The 18,685-nt window shown below is 41.2% G+C and overlaps 1 protein-coding gene across 4 annotated transcripts in view; it reads right to left on the bottom strand.

Annotated features, from left to right (window-relative positions):
* Positions 1-18,685, bottom strand: part of PCNX2 (pecanex 2) — a 303,804-nt gene that overhangs the window by 266,780 nt on the left and 18,339 nt on the right. For 3 of the 4 annotated variants that reach the window (XM_086679664.1, XM_086679661.1, XM_086679663.1), the window contains exons 2-4: positions 9,037-9,242; positions 7,821-7,941; positions 6,798-6,834 (exon numbers count right to left, since the gene is read on the bottom strand). In XM_086679664.1, coding sequence (XP_086535790.1) covers positions 6,798-6,834; positions 7,821-7,941; positions 9,037-9,242 — 364 coding nt within the window. The remainder of the gene's footprint in view (positions 1-6,797; positions 6,835-7,820; positions 7,942-9,036; positions 9,243-18,685) is intronic. The other variant, XM_086679662.1, reaches the window with a different exon arrangement.

The raw sequence follows: 18,685 nt of genomic DNA, 5'->3' as shown, positions 1-18,685 counted from the left end.
GAGCAGGTGGAATATACACCCCCTCCCCTCCCTCCAAGGACACTCTGGTAGAAAGAATTGAGTCACTACACTGTTGTAGTCAGAAGACTTTCTTTGACTCTAGTACAAACTCGGGGCCTATCTCTCCCATCTGGACTGTTCTTTCTCCTCACCCACTGGAGACCCCATTCAAGGCTTTTTTCATAACCTCCTCCAACATGTAACTTTCCATGATCACCTAAACCAGAAATAAGCTCTCTTCTGAAATCCTTAAGCAATTAATGTCTGTAGAACTAAACTTTATTTACCATACACTTTTTAAACTGTAGCTCTTTTTAAACGTACATTTAAATTACCTTCCTAACTGGGCTGCATGGTGTTCTAGAAAAACAACCACAATTTATGCTCACTGAATCCTCCAAAGAAACCAACCTATTATCTTATCCACACTCATGAATGTTGGTTGATGATGATAGTGAAAATTATTTGACTTTGTAGCAACGCTATGCAGGTTATCCTATTCTACAGAGTAGATGCCTTGTCATGGAAATAGAAGAACGGAAGTGTCTAGAAACATGTCCAAGTTTGCCACACTACTGACAGATCTACGACTAGAGCCCAGATCCCCTGAGTCCTGACCTGATGCTCTTGCACTCCCTCACATTGCCTCTCTATCTGTATGTATGGCTCCTTTACTTTGCCATTCAGATCTAAACTTGAATGTGGTCTCATCAGAGACGCTTTCCATGAGTGCACAATATCAAGTGCACTGTTGAAAATGAATAAAAATATTGCAGGAGGAATCCAAACCACCAGGCAGGGCCTGAGGAACGGGGTCTTGGGTTGGGTCTATAAAAAACATTCATCATGCATTTTTGTTTCATTACTTTCCACACCACACAATTGTGACCGCACAGATTTGTATGCCCACAGGACCATTTCCTGATGTACCAGACGAGAGGAAAGAGCACACTAGGTTTTAAAGCAAATAAGGATTTAGTGCAAAGACCCTGTGATGGGAACTTGCTTGGCATGTTTGAGGAAGAGAAAGAAACTCCATGAAGCTGGAGTAGAAAAGCAAAGGGAGCTTGAGAAGAAGAGAGATCCACAAGGCTGGCAGGGTCCAAAATATAAGCCAAAGTGTGGCACGTAGATTTTATGCTGAGAATAATGTGAATCCAGCAGAAGTTTTTCAAGGGGCACATGATCTGAATGAGGTTTTTAAAAATAACCCTGCCTGCTGCATGAGGGATAGACTGTGGTGAGGTGTGATAAAATTGGAAGAGAGACCAGGGAAGAGGCTGCTGCAGTTGATGAATGACAGTGTTTTGGACTAGGGCGGTAGTGGTGGACATGGAGAGAAAGAGATAAATTTGAAATATGTTTTGGAGTCGAACTGGCAGGACTTGCTGATGGACTGAAGCTAACGGCAGTGGGGGAAGAGAAACCAAGGAAAACTCCTTGACTTTAAAGCTTTGATAACAGGACTGGTGGTGGGACTGTTTACTGATAAGGACAAAACCAGAGGAGATACAGATTTAGAGACATCAACTGAGAGATCTGGTGGTGATGCATTTAATTTGACTATTAGACACCTGATCCGGGAGGAATATAGGTGTAGGCAACTGGATGCCTGGGACAGAAATCCAGATAGAGGTCAAAATCGGAGAAACAGATTTACTCACCATCATTTCACAGATGGTATTTAAAGCTAGATGTGAGATCGCCAAGGAAGACCTGGTATCTGGAGAAGAGAAAGGGGCCCAAGACCAAGGGTACTCCAGCCTTTCCATGTCAAACAACAGAGGAGGATAAATCAAAGGACATTGAGAAGGCAGTCAGTCAGGAAAGTGTGCTATTATGAAAGCCAAGGGAAGAAAGTTGGTAACTACAGCTTATTGTACATAAATGAATAAAGCCATACCATGGCCTATAAATGGGTCTTTGGGAACACATCAGCACGTCATACCTCAGTGCCTGCTTGATCCTGAGTAAAAATGACAATAATAAATTTCCTACCTGGAAAACTAAGAAAAATAGTTGGCCTAAAATGACTCTACCAAGATATTGCTGAGCAATGAAATCTAACCCAGTAGTCATTTGTTTTCTATCCTTGACACTTTAACTATCAAAAACATACTATATTACTAAATACACACACACACACACACACACACACACACACACACACACACACACTCATCAAGAAAGATACTATGGCAAAGCTATATGATCATGTCAAGACATACAGAAAAAGCATTTGACAAAAATCCAGTACCCTCTCATGATAAAAAATATTCAACAAACTGAGATTAGAAGAGAATTTCCTCAACCTGACACAGGCTATTTATGAAACACCCAAATCTAACATCATATAAAAAGGTTAAAGACTGAATGCTTTCCCCATATGATCAGAAACAAGGCAATGATATCTACTCTCATAACATCCAATAAACATTGTACTGGAAATTGCAGACAGAGCAATTAGTCAATAAAAAAAAAAAAAAAAAAAGAGGCAACCAGATTGGAAAAGGAAAAGCAAAGGATCTCAGTTCACAGATGATATCATTCTATTTATAGAAGATCCTAAGGAATCCACTAAATAACCATTAGAACTAATAAACATTTAGGAAGTTTGTACAATATGACATCAATGTGCAAAAATCAATTCTATTTCCATACACTACCAATAAACAAGGTAAAATTAAATTAAGAATACAATCCCAGTTATAAGAGTATTTAAAAAATAAAATACTTAGGAATAAATTTAACAAGAGTACCAGACTTATACACTGAAGACCTACAAAACATTGTCAAAAGAATTCAAAGAAGAACTAAATAAATGGAAAGACATCCCAAGTTCATGGACTGGAAAATGCAATATTGTTAAGATGGCAATTCTTCCCCAATTTATCCACAGATTTAATAAAATCCTTATCAATATCCCAGATGTATTGTTTGCAGAAATTGATAGTTCACATGGCAATGTAGAAGACCCAGGATAGCCAAAATAAGTTAGAGGACTCAGAGTTCCCAGTTTCAAAACTTGTTACACAGCTACTACAATCAAGATGGTCTGATAATGGCATAATGATAGATATATAGACCAAAAGAATAGAACTGAAAGTCCAACATAAACTTTTACATGTATGGTCAACTGATTTTCAGCACGGTGCCAACACAAGTTAATGGGGAGCAAACAGTCTGTTCAATAAATGATCCTAGGACAACAAAAAACACGTGCAAAAGAATTAAGTTGGACCCCTACCTCACATCATACACAAAAATTGATTCAAAACAGATCACAGACCTGATTATAAGAGCTAAAACCGTAAAACTCTTAGAATAAAACAGGAATAAATCTTCATGAACTTGGATTCAGCAATGGTTTCTTATATGTGACACAAAAAGCCCAAGCAACAACAATAATAACAACAAAACAATAAAGTAGACTTCATAAAAATTAAAAACTTCAGTATTTTAAAGGACCCCAGTAACAAAGTGACAAGACAACCGACAGACTGGGAGAAAATATTTGCAACTATATCTGATCAGGGACTCGTATCTAAAAATATATAAAGGGGGCGTCTGGGTGGCTTAGTCGGTTAAGCGTCCGACTTCAGCTCAGGTCATGATCTCGCAGTTTGTGAGTTCGAGCCCCATTGTCGGGCTCTGTGCTGACAGCTCGGAGCCTGGAGCCTCCTGCAGATTCTGTGTCTTCTCCTCTCTCTGCCCCTCCTATGCTCATACTCTATCTCTCTCTGTCTCTCAATAATAAATAAATGTTAAAAAAGTTAAAAAATAAAGTAAAATATATAAATAATTCTTACAACTTACCATAGAAAGACAATCTGAATAAAAACTGGGCAAATAGGGGACACCTGGGTGGCTCAGTCAGTTAAGCATCCGACTCTTGGTTTCGGCTCAGGTCATGATCTCACGGTTTGTGAGTTTGAGCCCCGCATCAGGCTCTGCGCTGACAGCATGGAGCCTGCTTGGGATTCTCCCTCTCTCCCTCTCTCTCTCTCTCTCCCTCTCTCTCTCTCTCTTTCTCAAAAATAAATGAATAAACATTTTAAAAGTTTTTAAAAACTGGGCAAAGGACTTGAATAGACATTTCTCTAAGGATAATGATGGTGACAACATCAATATCATTAGGCATTAGAAAAATAACTAATTTCATGTAAATCAAAGCCAAAGTGAGACACCCTTCATACTCACTAGAATGGCTATAATCAAACATACAGACAATCACAAGTGTCAGGAAAGACATGGAGAAGTTGTGACCTTCATGTATTGATGGTGGTAATGTAAACTGATACACCTGGTTTCTAAAACAATCTGGTAGATCCTCAAATGATGAAACAGAGTAACTACGTGACCCGGCAATGCCACTCTTAGGTACTTATCCAAGAAAATGAAAACACATGTCCACACAAAAACTGGCCCAATGAATGTTCACTGAAGCATTATTTATAACAGCCCAAAAGGGGAAAGAACACAAAGTCCATCAACTGATGAATGATAAACAAAATGTGGTATAGCCACTGAATGGAATATTACTTGGCAATAAAAAGAAATGAAGCAATGATACAAAGCTACAACATAGATAAACCCTGGCAACGTTATGCTAAGTGAAAGGAGCCAGTCACAAGAGACCACGCTGTATGAAATGTCCAGAATGGGCAAATTCATAGAGACAGAAAGAAGATTAGTGGTGGCCTGAGCCTGGAGAACGTGGGGTGATTGAGGAGTGTGGCTAAGCGTGGTTTCACTTCAAGGTAAGGAAAATATTCTAAAATTGATTATGATGACGGATATGCAACTCTGTGAATATACTAAAAGCCATTAAATTATATACTTAGAATGAGTGGATTGCACGGCATCTGAATTATATCTCAATAGACCTGTTAAAAAAAATAAACAACACTACCGTGCCTTTTAACAACAAAAAGAATTGAATACTAGGGTAGTGTATTATGAGATTGGTCTAGGAAAAAAAAAAATTGCTTTACTGCAGTGTTGTTGAAAACACATTTGATTTAGCAGTCAGGTGTGGATCTAAACATAACCTGCATGGGGGCGCCTGGGTGCCTCGGTAGGTTGAGTGTCCGACTTCAGCTCAGGTCATGATCTCACAGTCCGTGAGTTCGAGCCTCGCGTCAGGCTCTGTGCTGACAGCTCAGAGCCTGGAGCCCGCTTCGGATTCTGTGTCTCCCTCTCTCTCTGCCCCTCCCCTGCTCGTGCTCTGTCTCTCTGTCTCTCAAAAATAAAGATTAAAAAAAATTAAAAAAAAAACCACATAATCTGTACGTTTTACTTGTTATGACTCAGAATTTCATTCATCATACATGCAAAGTCTCTACTGCAATTCCTACTACCAGGAAGGAAGGAAGGAAGGAATTGTTTCAGTTAGAATGGTGAGGTTAAAAAGGGCCAGAACAAATACTGAAAATATAAAGTAATGGCATTAATAGCAACAGTAAGCTCGATCTGGAATAAGTAGCCTAAAATGACAAAAAAGTGTGTGTGTGTGTGTGTGTGTGTGTGTGTGTGTGTGTGTGTAAATGGACATAAAATAACAAAAATAACACTGTTATTATTATACAAATAATAGGGGCGCCTGGGTGGCGCAGTCGGTTAAGCATCCGACTTCAGCCAGGTCACGATCTCGCGCTCCGTGAGTTCAAGCCCCGCGTCGGGCTCTGGGCTGATGGCTCGGAGCCTGGAGCCTGTTTCCGATTCTGTGTCTCCCTCTCTCTCTGCCCCTCCCCTGTTCATGCTCTGTCTCTCTCTGTCCCAAAAATGAATAAACGTTGAAAAAAAAAATTTATTATACAAATAATAAATATTTGTATAACATATTGTTATAACATAACATATATATATAACGTTATATACATATATAATGTTATATATATATAATGTTATATATATATAATATATATAACATAATATATAAATATTGTATAACATAAAATAACAAAAATAACACTGTTATTATTATACAAATGAAACTTTGTAACTAAAATATTTGAGACCTAAGTTAACACTCACTTCTTTTCCGTAGTAGTAACATAGTAAAAAGAATTCGAAAAATCCCTTACTTATTCTCATGGAATTTAGCTGAGTGGTGAAAAAATAAACTTCATTTCAGGTTTTCAGACCCAAGTGCTAATTTCAGCTGTTTTACCGAAGATAAAATTTTATGCTACTTCCGAAACTTAAATAGGGCATAAATTTCTCTTTGTAGTGGTACTACAAAAAAATAGAATTGCAGAGAAAGGAAGTAGTTAATTCGGGCCTCCAAAAGCTCTTTTCTGAGTTTTCTGAAAACAATCAAAACATAAGAAAATGAAATCTTTGTAAAAAAGTGAAACAAAGATCTGGGGGCTTAAAAGAAAATTCCCAGAAACAAAATTCATAACTTGAAGGAAATGCAGTCCATGGAACACTCTATAATTTCCTCTGTCATTTTTCAATGGAAGTACTACAATAAAAAGCTTGAAAATCAATGATGAATTGATCCTGTTTTCTATCTGCTGTTCTGAGCCACATGAAATAAATGCAGACTGGAAAAAGCACAATGACATACGATCGATGACATACTACAATTTAGATGTAGAAATGATGCACAAATTCTGATGAGAAATAATGAAAAGAGTGAGAGAAATGAAGTTGAACTAGAGCTATGCCTTCTTAGGTACAGTTCTTACTTTGAATTAATTCACTGGCATTCTGTTTTACAAGAATTCTTTTTCACTTCCCTGAAGCTAATGCTATGATGAAATATTAAATGGCAGTAATGAACACTCTACCTTTGAGATCTTCCACTGTTTCCTGTGCCGGCAACTCCTAGACAAACAGAAGAACAAAAATCAATCCATGACTCAGCTTGGTGCCCATCTCTGGGCAGTCATCGGACCCCTGAAGCAGCCGTTACTGTCTTCCCAAATGGCATGTGGCGGGGCGCCTGGGTGGCTCGGTCGGTTAAGCGTCTGACTTTGGCTCAGGTCATGATCTCGCGGTCCGTGAGTTCGAACCCCGCGTCGGTCTCTGTGCTGACCGCTCAGAGCCTGGAGCCTGTTTCAGATTCTGTGTCTCCCTCTCTCTGACCCTCCCCCATTCATGCTCTGTCTCTGTCTTAAAAATAAATAAACGTTAAAAAAAAATTAAAAAAAAAAACCAAATGGCACGTGGGGACGAGACTATACAGTGTCTGCTCTGCTTATGCGTCTAATAAAATGGAGAGCAGAAACGAATACAAAATCTAGGTAAGTGTAGACGCCCAAGCAAGACCACTGTACTGTGATAAAAGGGCATTTGATAATTAAGAAAGTGAAAAGGAGAGAGAGAAAGGGGCTACGGTATGCTACCCACGAATAGAGCCCAATAAAGTTAGTCTGGAGCGAAGGGGATTTAGTGACTGCCCAAGAGACAGGCGTGACTCAATGTGGACATGTGGGGTAGTGCAGTTGATTCCAGGGGAGGACACTGCAAATATGGTGATTCAGATGAATGACAGACAGGAGCAGAGGAGAAGGAGGTCAAGGTCTGCTGACAGGTTCTTCTGGCCAGAGTGGCAGGCCCGGCAGGTGGGGCGGCCGGCAGAGGAGGCCAATGCTGTGCTTCCAGCATGAGACTGGATGTTTATCTTGGGGTCCAAGGGCTCCCCAGGGGTCATTTCCACACCCTGAGATGCGGTCAGCCACAGCACGGGGGCAGTACTGACTGTATTGTATTGAACTGTATTGAACGTGCAATACCCCTGCACATTCCCGTCCAGGCAGGATCAACACTACACAACAAGAACAGTGTGAAACAGAAAAACACACACTGACCAGTGGCCCAGATGAGTGCTGAGAGTTTATGCTCTGCCCTCTGGAGCTGCAGCGGAGGGGAGGCGTGGAGAGGTTCCGGTGAGGCTCTTCCTTTTTGCCATTGTTAATCTGCCTGGTGCTGCTAACCCATGTGAGAAACACAAGAGCAGTGATGTTATCAAACAGAACTATGACTGGGTAGCAGTCCCCAAACAATTCCCTTTCCTAGATCCCATTGTGTAATCGCCATTGTGTACAAATTTTGTTTTTAAGGGAGAATAATAAATATTACTTTAAAATAAGACATGCTCGGGGCGCCTGGGTGGCGCAGTCGGTTAAGCGTCCGGCTTCAGCCAGGTCACGATCTCGCGGTCCGTGAGTTCGAGCCCCGCGTCAGGCTCTGGGCTGATGGCTCAGAGCCTGGAGCCTGTTTCCGATTCTGTGTCTCCCTCTCTCTCTGCCCCTCCCCCGTTCATGCTCTGTCTCTCTCTGTCCGAAAAATAAATAAACGTTGAAAAAAAAAGTTAAAAAAATAAAATAAAATAAAAAAAATAAAATAAAATAAGACATGCTCGGGGCGCCTGGGTGGCTCAGTCGGTTAAGCGTCCAACTCGGCTCAGGTCATGATCTCAAGGTTTGTGGGTTCGAGCCCCACGTCAGGCTCTGTGCTGACAGCTCGGAGCCTGGAGCCCGCTTCGGATTCTGGGTCTCCCCCTCTCTCTGCCCCTCCCCTGCTCATGTTCTGTCTCTCTCTGTCTCTCAAAAATAAATAAACATTAAAAAATATTTAGAAAAAAAATAAGACATGCTCTCCTAAGGAACTATCAGAAATAAGGGCGAGAAAAGTGACAATGACACTCAAGAATCATTTTTAATATTTCAGTTTCATGTAACGTATGACTTCTATATTCATAAACACCAGTGTTCTTTTTGAAAATACTCTGGCATGCACTAAGCATTTAAATGGCGAGATAAAAATGCTGAAGTAAAATACTTTGCTCTGTTACGCCTAATGCAAATGAACTGTGGAGCATTGTATAAGGTCATGTTAATAGTTAAATCGTCTTGATTATCAGTATCAATTTTAGGCTTAAGTGTATGGTTCAATAGAAGAAAAACGTACAGATTTGTGTCTGCCTATACTGGTGTATTTTCACGAACAGCTAATAACTGGAAAACATTTTCACCAATACTGAAACATTTAAATTATGAACTGCCACATCAACAGAAATGTTACCTTTGATTTTTGTGATCAGTCATGTGTTCCTTGTTGGCCTCTTTGTCTTTACTTGGCTTTTCTTTCTTTTTGGAGGGCCTCTGCTGAATTACTTCTCCTTTATCAAACATGAGGTGTAGGCGATAGCTGACCAATTTGATTATGGTGAAGAATATAGTCACTGAACTGCAGTAAAAAAATACAGTGATGGCATTTGGAGGAAAAGCCTAAAGAAGAGAAGAGAAAGAGAAAATGTATCCTTTTGGAGGATTATCTTTTGTTTTAAATCTGAAAGCATTGTGGGACTACTTATGAAACATACACTGGGCAAGATTTCAAATTTTATTAGTTTTACAACTGTTCCTGGTTGCAATACGTGAGGAAAAGAGCTGCTATCTCTTTATCTTAAAAAATTTTGTTTTTCTTGTTTCTCAGGTACTTATACTAGTGGCACTAATGACCAACATTTCATCTGCAGGCAGGAATCCCACAGAACAGAAGGTGTGTTACAGTGAGACTTTCCATGCTCTACGAGCTAGTTGTTTTCCATAGCCTGATCTGACTGACCTTCCTACGCATCTGCTTGTAGCAAAGGCCAGAGAACGGCCTTTGAGATGCTGTCTCCTTCAACAAAACACAGAAAGCCTTGTTGAGAACAGAAGAAAGAAGGAAGGAGAAAGATTAATGTCATGGCCCCTTCCTTCCTTCCCTGCTCTCTTGTTGGGTTAACACCATCAGGCCATGGATTTCCCTAGCGGTGTGATGCAGGCAAGGAGCTACAAAAGGGTAAGAGGGGTATTTACATCAGTGTGAAAGGATCTGGGCATGGAGTTCATGGTGAAGGTCAGTTCAATTCTGTCCAATCCCCTCAAGAAACAGAAGGAATCACTGGGATCCATGCAATTGTCCCACCCTGGAGGATCCCCCACATACCTTTCTAGTTCTCTCCCAGGACCATGGACAATTGCAGGTTCTCTAGTCCTTCCCAAACTACGTTCTTATCTTTGGAGGTTGAAATAGATCCTAGAGTGTCTCAAGATGCTACCAAGGACAGCCTCAAGAAACAGCAAGACCCTTTCATCAATGCACCTTGCTGAAGGATCTCAAGAAATCCAGTGATGAGTATAGTGTCTCCTTTGACCTGGAACTGGCTGAGCCTGTAGACAACATGGCCCATCCCAAGTCTGCTCCCAAGTAGCCCCTGAATAACCCCCCATGGTCCCATGATAGTCCATCATCTAGGTAAGGCCATTTCAAAACAGCATAGCCAACACAAAGAATAAAGGAAGAGGAAAACTATCACCAACAAGGAAAGCTAAAGTGAAGAATTTTCACCATCACTGACTTGCTTTTACTCCATGGGGAAAAAAGTCCACAAATAAATATAAATTAATAAATAAGTGAATTAAAGATTAAGTAAAACAAATATAGATGATGATGATAGATAGATGATAGATAGATAGATAGATAGATAGATAGATAGATAGATAGATAGATAAGGGAGACAGGGAAAGTCAGGTTCCCCACCTGGAGGCAGATAGGTTTCACATTTACACATATACCTCCTGATGAGAAGCTGTATGAACCTCAAGCAACATAGAAGTTTAAAAACAGAGAAAGAGTGATAGGGACTACTAATGGTCCCCAGCACTTTTTCGTAATATGTCTCTGTATTTCAGGTCTAAAAAATTTAGGTTGAAGCTAGACAGTGAGTTTAAAGAAAGTGATAAAGGAAGAATAAAACCCAACAAATGTCCTGAGAATAGATTAGCATACTATCATACACAAATTATATTCAAAAGTGGTTTAAATTATAATGTAACTTGGGCTTCATAGTACTCTGATTAGTAAGGGGCCAAGAAAGAATTCGTGCTCACTAAGTACCCCATGTGGTCTCCTGCATTTCCCAGCCTCCCTTGCAGTCAGGCTAGAGCCATGTGACTACTTTTGACCACTGGACTATGAAGAGAAGTGGCAGGTGTCACTTCTAAGCCTAGACAATTTTGAGCTAGGTGCCTCCCTCATCTCCCTCTTCTCTTTAGCAGGCAATCTCAGAGACCGTGTTTTCCAGATGATCCATGTGCAAGATGGCAGATCTTCCTTCTGCTTGGATACCTGGGTGACTCTGGAACAAGGCCCTAACAGACCCGAGACAGACATGTACTAGAAGTGAGAAATAACCCTGTGATTCATTAGACCACTGAGATTAGGGGTTTTGCCTGCTGTGGCAGCTAACACTAGGAACCTAATACTGGGGGTTCCATTTCGACCAGAAAGCTTCCATTCAAATTATATTAGAAATAAATGGGGGGAGGTGGAACATCAGGCATTGAGAAGAGAATGCTTAGCAAAGGTGAGAGAGAAAAGATTACATATGGATATTGGAGAAAATTCATTTGGAAAAAAGTGGCTTGCCACAATAAGAGGTATTACTTTTTAGTTTACCTTCGTAAATATGGACTGTAGCATTGGCTTGGCAGTGTTGAAGTTAAGAGAAGGCAAGAAATTACAATGAGGTTTAGCATGCAGTTTGCAACCCAGGTGAGAAAAGGCCCTTGTCTCATCCTCTATGAAGGACCACTGACACTTAGTCACATCCCCAAAAAGCCCATAGACGTCACTAGGCCATAGTGAAAGACAGATATTTTACTGAAAATTTCCAGGGAGAGAGAAAAGGTTTTACAATATGCTACAGATGGCACATTCTTCCTCCCAAAATACCCTGCTCTCCTTTAAAATCTCTTCCTTCAGTAGACCCTGCAAACAGAACCTAGAATCCTCCCAAATATCCCCTTTTTGATGCCATATAATCAAGCTCTGTGGGGGCTCCTCCAATTCTACATTTCCAGGGACGTCACTGAAAATCACTTCCTAGGCCATTTTACTGATGACATCATTATGCTCAATCAACAAAAGATCCCCAGCTCCTAGGTAGGATTTTCTGTCCTTACAAGTAAGAACGCAAGGAGAAAAGGAGGGCTTAGGAAGAGATGTGTCATGGATGATCAGTTTTAATTGGCTTTTAATTTATATCAGACTTCCCCCACCTCCCTCCGTATTAGGTATATTCAGATTTTGAATAATTTTTTCCTTGTTTCCATGAACTTATCATTTTAACACATTCTGATTACCAATAGGAGGCAATGCTTTTTCAAAATTATATCCTTGGCCAAAGAAAAGCTGTATGTGGTTCTCTGACACATTATTAAGATAACTAGAGGTGTAAGAACTCATTTGACCAAACTTTTTCTGACAAAATTTCATGAAAAACAACATGCTGTTACCAGCTAAGCAATTACAAGTGTAGTCATTCGCACGGCTCACAAAACTGGATTTCTTGGAATTTGGTGCCATCTAGATGTGTCTGAGTGAACACCCAGACCACTCGCAGTTCCCCCAGATGGAAGCCACTGCTGTTCCTTCAGGTTCATAGCTCAGCCTCTCTCACAGGGTGTACCCACTTTTCTTTTATTGTGGTAAAATATGTGTAATATAAAATTTATCATCTTAACCATTTTTAAGCGTACAGTTCAGTGACATTAAGTACATTTACGTTGTTGTACAACCATCACCACCATCTCTGGAACCTCTTCGTCTTCCCAAACTGAAAGTTTATACCCATTAAATAGTAATTCCCCATTTCTCCCTCCCCCAGTCCTGGCAACCAACTTTCTATTTTTGTCTCTATGAATTTGACTCTTTTAGATACCTCATCATTGGAATCATACGGTATTTATCCTTTTGTGACTGGATTATTTCCCCTAGCATAATGTCCTCAGTTCAGCCATGTTGTACCATGGGGCAGAATTTCTTTCCCTTATAAGGCTGAATAATATCGCATTATCACTCATTACACATTTTGTTTATCCATTTATCTGTCGATGGACACTTGGGTTGTTTACCGTTCAGTTGTGAATAGTGCTGCTCTAAACGTGAGTGTGCAAATATTTCTTCAAGACCCTGCTTGCAATCCCTTTGGACATATATCCAGAAGTGAAATTGCTGGATTATACAGCAATTCTCTGTTTCATTTTTGGAGGAAACTCCATGCTGTTTTTATAGTAGCTGTGCCATTTTATACCACTCTGGTTTTTAACTTCAAGATAATGGGTTATTGTTTTCCATTTCTTGAGTAGCCGGGAGAGATCAATAATCTGCTGAGTGAGGACTACCTATAAATCATGCCGGTGTCCAGTGAGAATAAACCACTCCTGAGGGTTTCAGTGTACAGACATAAAGAAGGGCACTCTTGGGGGTTCAACCTTTTTTAATGTATATCTTATAAAGATTCCTCATTGATCTAATTTCACAAACTAATTTTGAAGAAGGCTTCTGGAAATAATTTTTTTTCACCTTAAAAATGAAGAAGCTGAAGCATAGAATGGGTTATACTTCCAAGGTGACAAGTACATATATCTCCTGTAATCTGAAAGGTACTTACCTAGCTACTTCCATGACCTGACAGAGAACCAAGGACTCAGAAGGAAAAAAAAAAAGTGTAAATGTCTTCTGGGCAGTCAAAACACATAACTGTTAGAGAGAAACTCCTCTCCACTCCTATGGTTTCCAGGAGAGGAAACACAGCTGACCTCTCTGTGCTTCTAACTCCTTCCTCAGCGATTTCTGACCAGTATTTGGGGGAAACGGGAAATGGACATGCCTTCCCTTCTGTCCCAGGGGCCAGCCCTGACCAAGCAGGTGTGGGTTGGGGTGGCCTCTCTCCATACTGCAAGGTCTCCAGCATCAGTCCCAAGTCAGAGAGGCCCAATGCTTTCCAACCACTCCTGACAGCTAGGTGAGGCTCCATAATGCCGCAGCTCACAATTAGGAAGTCTACCTACCTGCAGATACAACACATGTTCAAATGATAGCTTCCTTTGTAATAAAGGTGATCCCTAAACTCCATCTGTTTGACTCCCTGTCTCCCTCAAGTGGCTCAGAAAAAAGGAGGTGCTATTTATTGGGCCATCAAGTCTACACATAAAGGTTATGACCTTGACTGGAAGGCAACTCACTCAGAGAATGGGTTGGAAGCTTTGTACTCTTACTCTAGGCATATTTGCGTGGCATCTAAGAAGTCTAACAAATTTGGTATCCCGGCCCATAACAGAAATTAGAAGGCGGGATAGGAAAGAAGAAGGAGAAGAAGAGAAAGAAGGAGAAGGAAGAGAAGTGGGAGGGGGGAGGCGGGAGGAGAGAGGAAGTGGAGGGGGAGGAGGAGGGAATAGAAGTAACCACAATAACTTAGCAAAACATAATAAATGACAGCATAGTGTTGGAAAAATATAAAAAAAAAAAACTATGAAAAGGCATGTCACTTGTTGGTCATTTTTTGAGACACAAACACGACTCAGTCATCTCTGGGGACATCACTACAAAAACATAATAAGATACCCAGAAGTACAAAGAAAATGTTCAACGATACTCAATATACTATCAGAGAAGGCAGGGGAATGTAAAACTATGAATGTAGTTAAAGTAAATTGAGTTTTCCCGCTTTAAGGTTAAGCTTCAAGTAATTTAGAAAATGTTTTTACACAGAATCTGTGGCCTAACAAATAAGGCATTAATCTCCCAACCGTAGCATTCGCACTGGTTTTTGCCATTTATATACCATCAAGGAGTGCTCGACAGTCCTGTTGTATGCCAGTATATTCCCTCCGGCTGCAAGGAACTGCCCAGTGTGGGTATTCATGCCATCTGGGGCAGACACAGGCTTCAGAAGCTCCTACTTCATGTTTCCGGAAGCCTAACCAGGGCTTGACTATTAGAAGACCCTAGGTTATTCCCAAAAGACAGGGTGCAGACTGAGGTGTCTTATCTGCTTCAGAGATAAGAGATTTTGTCAAATCAGAAGAGCTTTGTCCATCCTGCCGCCCATTCCTCATTCATTCATTCATTCATTCATTTGATACACAAATGCAGAGTGTTGGGCCGGGGCATTAGTTCCAATGACTTCGTTCAGGTAGGATTTGGGGTCCTATCTAAGGAAACTGTAACTCCCTTGGAGGGGAAAATCAGGCCACAAGATGGAGAAGTACAATCATTTCTCTGCATTTAAATATGCAAAGGAGTTGACAGGTTTTCACCTCCTGAATCACAGTCCTTTACCTGTTTCATGAATTTCCATTATGAGAAAACAACAAAAACTCCATTTAAAACTTTCTCAGAAAACCTGGAACTGCGGATTTTGTACAGAAACGGGAACGAGCTCAGCAGTCCTGTGGGTACCGGGCATGCGGTCGAGAAGGCCAGAGGCAGAGACGTGTGAGAAGGCAAGCGAGCATGTCAAACTCCTGACAGAACGTGGAGGGAGCCCTCCCTGCGGTACCCTCAGAAGTAGGCCAGCCTTGCCAATATTTTTAAATGATGAGGTGCGTGGAATCGAGAAATCTGACCAGTTCTCCAAAGACAGCCTTACTCCTATCTCTATCCTTCGGAGGAAGACGAATGGAACATGTTCTCTTAGGCCTACGACTTGACTGCTTTGGGGTCTGCTGTCGGTCTATCAGATCTGCTCTGATTTCTTTGAGCTCCTGGGCCTCTTCCTTTGTGTGTGGCTTTCCTGGGGGAAACACTGGATAGAGAAGTGGCAAAAGTATGGATGGTCAAGGCCGCGCTACAGGCAATGATAAGATGGAAAGACAGCCAAAGGTTGCAGAGGTAGACTTGAGGCAGGGGCATGAAAATCGGAATCTGTGTAGGCTGGAATCTCTGAAAACCACTCAGAAAGCTGGTATCTGCAATTACCTAATCCTCGGTCTCTCTCTCTCCTCTTCTCATAAAGAATATTCACGGTGGGGGCGCCTGGGCGGCTCAGTCGGTTGAGCGTCCGACTTCGGCTCAGGTCACGATCTCACAGTCCGTGAGTTCGAGCCCCGCGTAGGGCTCCGTGCCGACAGCTCGGAGCCTGGGGCCCGCTTCGGATTCTGTGTCTCCCTCTTTTTCTGACCCTCCCCCGTTCATGCTCTCTCTCTGTCTCAAAAACAAATAAACATTAAAAAAATATTTTTCATTAAAAAATTATTTTAAAAAAAGAATATTCATGGTGGACCGCTTAATCAATGAATGCCTAGTACAGTCAAGAAATCTAGATACATGTTGTCTTTTCCATTTCAGATGGTCACAGTAAGAAGTAACATTTCATTTACATGTTTAATGTTCACTGACCCCAACAGGATGAACCAATCAGTAAACTCATTGAAGGCAAAGTGATGTCAATCTCGACGCAATGATAATCTCAACCGGGAATCCGTACCGATATTGAGTGTGGATCTCATTGAATATCAATGTCATTGTTTCCTAACAGAAAGAAATGTGTGATTTTGAATATAAATGAGAATTTAGGGGCATCTGGCTCAGTCCGTTAAGCGTCTGACTCTTGATTTGGGTTCAGGTCCGGATCTCACAGTTTGTGGGATTGGGCACCACCTCGGGCTCTGTGATGTCAGTGTGGACTGGGATTCTCTCTCCCTTCCTCTCTTCTCCTCCTTCTATCTAGAGATAGATAGATGCACTCTCTCTCTCAAAATAAATAAACATTTAAAATTAAAATAAGAATTTGGGGCGCCTGGGTGGCGCAGTCGGTTAGGCGTCCGACTTCAGCCAGGTCACGATCTCGCGGTCCGTGAGTTCGAGCCCCGCGTCAGGCTCTGAGCTGATGGCTCGGAGCCTGGAGCCTGTTTCCGATGCTGTGTCTCCCTCTCTCTCTGCCCCTCCCCCGTTCATGCTCTGTTTCTCTCTGTCCCAAAAATAAAAAAATAAAAAAAAATAAAAAAAATAAAAATAAAATTAAATTAAATTAAATTAAATTAAAATAAGAATTTAATAATGTGAAAGTTTACAAAATGTAAACTATAACTGATCAATTCTATATTTGATACATAAATCTAAACTTGTACCTTCATTGTTCATAAGGAATTTTAAGTACCCTCAAGACCCAAATGATAGGAAAAATGTTTAGTGTCATGAAATTTCAAGTGTGTTTCAGTTAATATTTAAATGCAATGAATCAAAATATTACATTTCTTCATTCTTAAGCAATATTCTTCAAAATCAACTATATGAAAAGACTACAATCAGTCATTGCACAATATGTTCAGCATGTCTGGCCCCCACTCCTTAAATGCTACTGTGACATTTAATTGAAATGCCACTGTGATAATGTCATTGAGATGGACCTCAAAATGCTCCTTACAAAAACTGCCAATGCTTCTTGGGGGCAGTTATCTCTCCCAGTCTAGAAGAAGTGGACCTACTTAACAATAATATAAGGAGTAGACAATATCACACTGCAGTGAAGGCCACTAGAGTCACGGACATCACCCACTGATATTATATAATGATCAACCTCCTTCTTTGAGCCTAGAGTTTCTCAACCCCAGTGCTATTGACATCTTGGGCTGAGTAATTCTCTGTTGTGGGAGTTGTCCTGTGCATCGCAGAAGGTAGAGGCATCCCTGACCCCGGTTCCAGTAGCAAATCCTCCAGTGTGAAAACCAAAATTGTCTCCAGACATTGCCAAATGTCCCAGGAGGGGTTGCAGACTTGGTCTGCTCACTGAAAACCACTACTTAGCCCCATAAATATATATGTGATTACCTTGCACCAAACACAGAGATAGAAACCTAGTCCCTATGCTCACAGAGTTCAAAGTCAAGATAGAGGAGGAGACAGGTACAAGGTGGAGCACCCAGTGCTGTAACTCTGGCCCACTGCAGTGCACCTGGCCCGAGAGGCGGGGGTAAGAAGCTGGGGAGAACATTCCAGGGCAAGCTGCTCTCTATGAGAACTGGGAAGGATACTGAGGAAGGACAGGCACAAGGCAGCCCACGTGAAACCACAGAGCCTTCCAAGAAGAGACACATGGCACACTCCGGGGGGGCACAGCGGTACCACAGGAAGGGTCTCACATGCCACAGGCTTAGGGATTCGATCTTCACCATGAAGAAAGGGCGGAGAAGGCTGTGTAAGTGTGGAAGGGAAAAGCTGGTGTCTGCACTCCACAAGGTCACCAGTGTGCACGGGAGTCTGGATGAAGCGGTGAGGAGACCAGAAAGGGGCTGACCTACTTCAGGACTGTTGTGGAGCTTAATGAAACCATCCATGTGGATGCCTGCTGTCCCGCATAAACTGTGATTTTTTCCACAAAATCACCTCAAAAACCTGTAAAGTATGATATAAAGTACAACTTATGGCCCCTGCTCTCCTATGTCAGCATGAGAAACTCTAAAGACTCCTCTCGAAGAAACATCTGAGACGACCAGCTTCGATGGCAGGATTCTCAGAATAAATGAATAATCCTGCAAGGGGACGACTACTGGGAAGGAGCTACCATATGGTAAGTTGCTACATTTTTTTTTATCTTAAAAAGTTATTATTTATAGAAAACAGTATGGCAGTTCCTCCAAAAGTTAAAAATAGAATAACCATATGATCCAGCAATTCTATTTCCACCCAAAAAAGAAAAAAATGAAAGCAAGGTCTCAAAGAGATATTTGCTCATCCATGTTCCCAGCAGCATTATTCACAATAACGAGACGTGGAAGGAACCCAAGTGCCTGTGGAAAGATGAATAAACAAAATGTGGCCCATTTATACAGTGAAATAGTATTCGGCCTTTAAAATGGTAGGAAATTTTGATACACGCTGCAACCCAGATGAATCTAGG

Source organism: Puma concolor, chromosome D2 (genome assembly GCF_028749965.1).
Source record: "Puma concolor isolate L17-30 chromosome D2, mPumCon1.1.hap2, whole genome shotgun sequence".
Classification (NCBI taxonomy): Eukaryota; Metazoa; Chordata; class Mammalia; order Carnivora; family Felidae; genus Puma; species Puma concolor.
The sequence above is the reverse complement of the archived record's forward strand: the minus strand, read 5'-3'. Positions and strand labels throughout refer to the sequence as shown.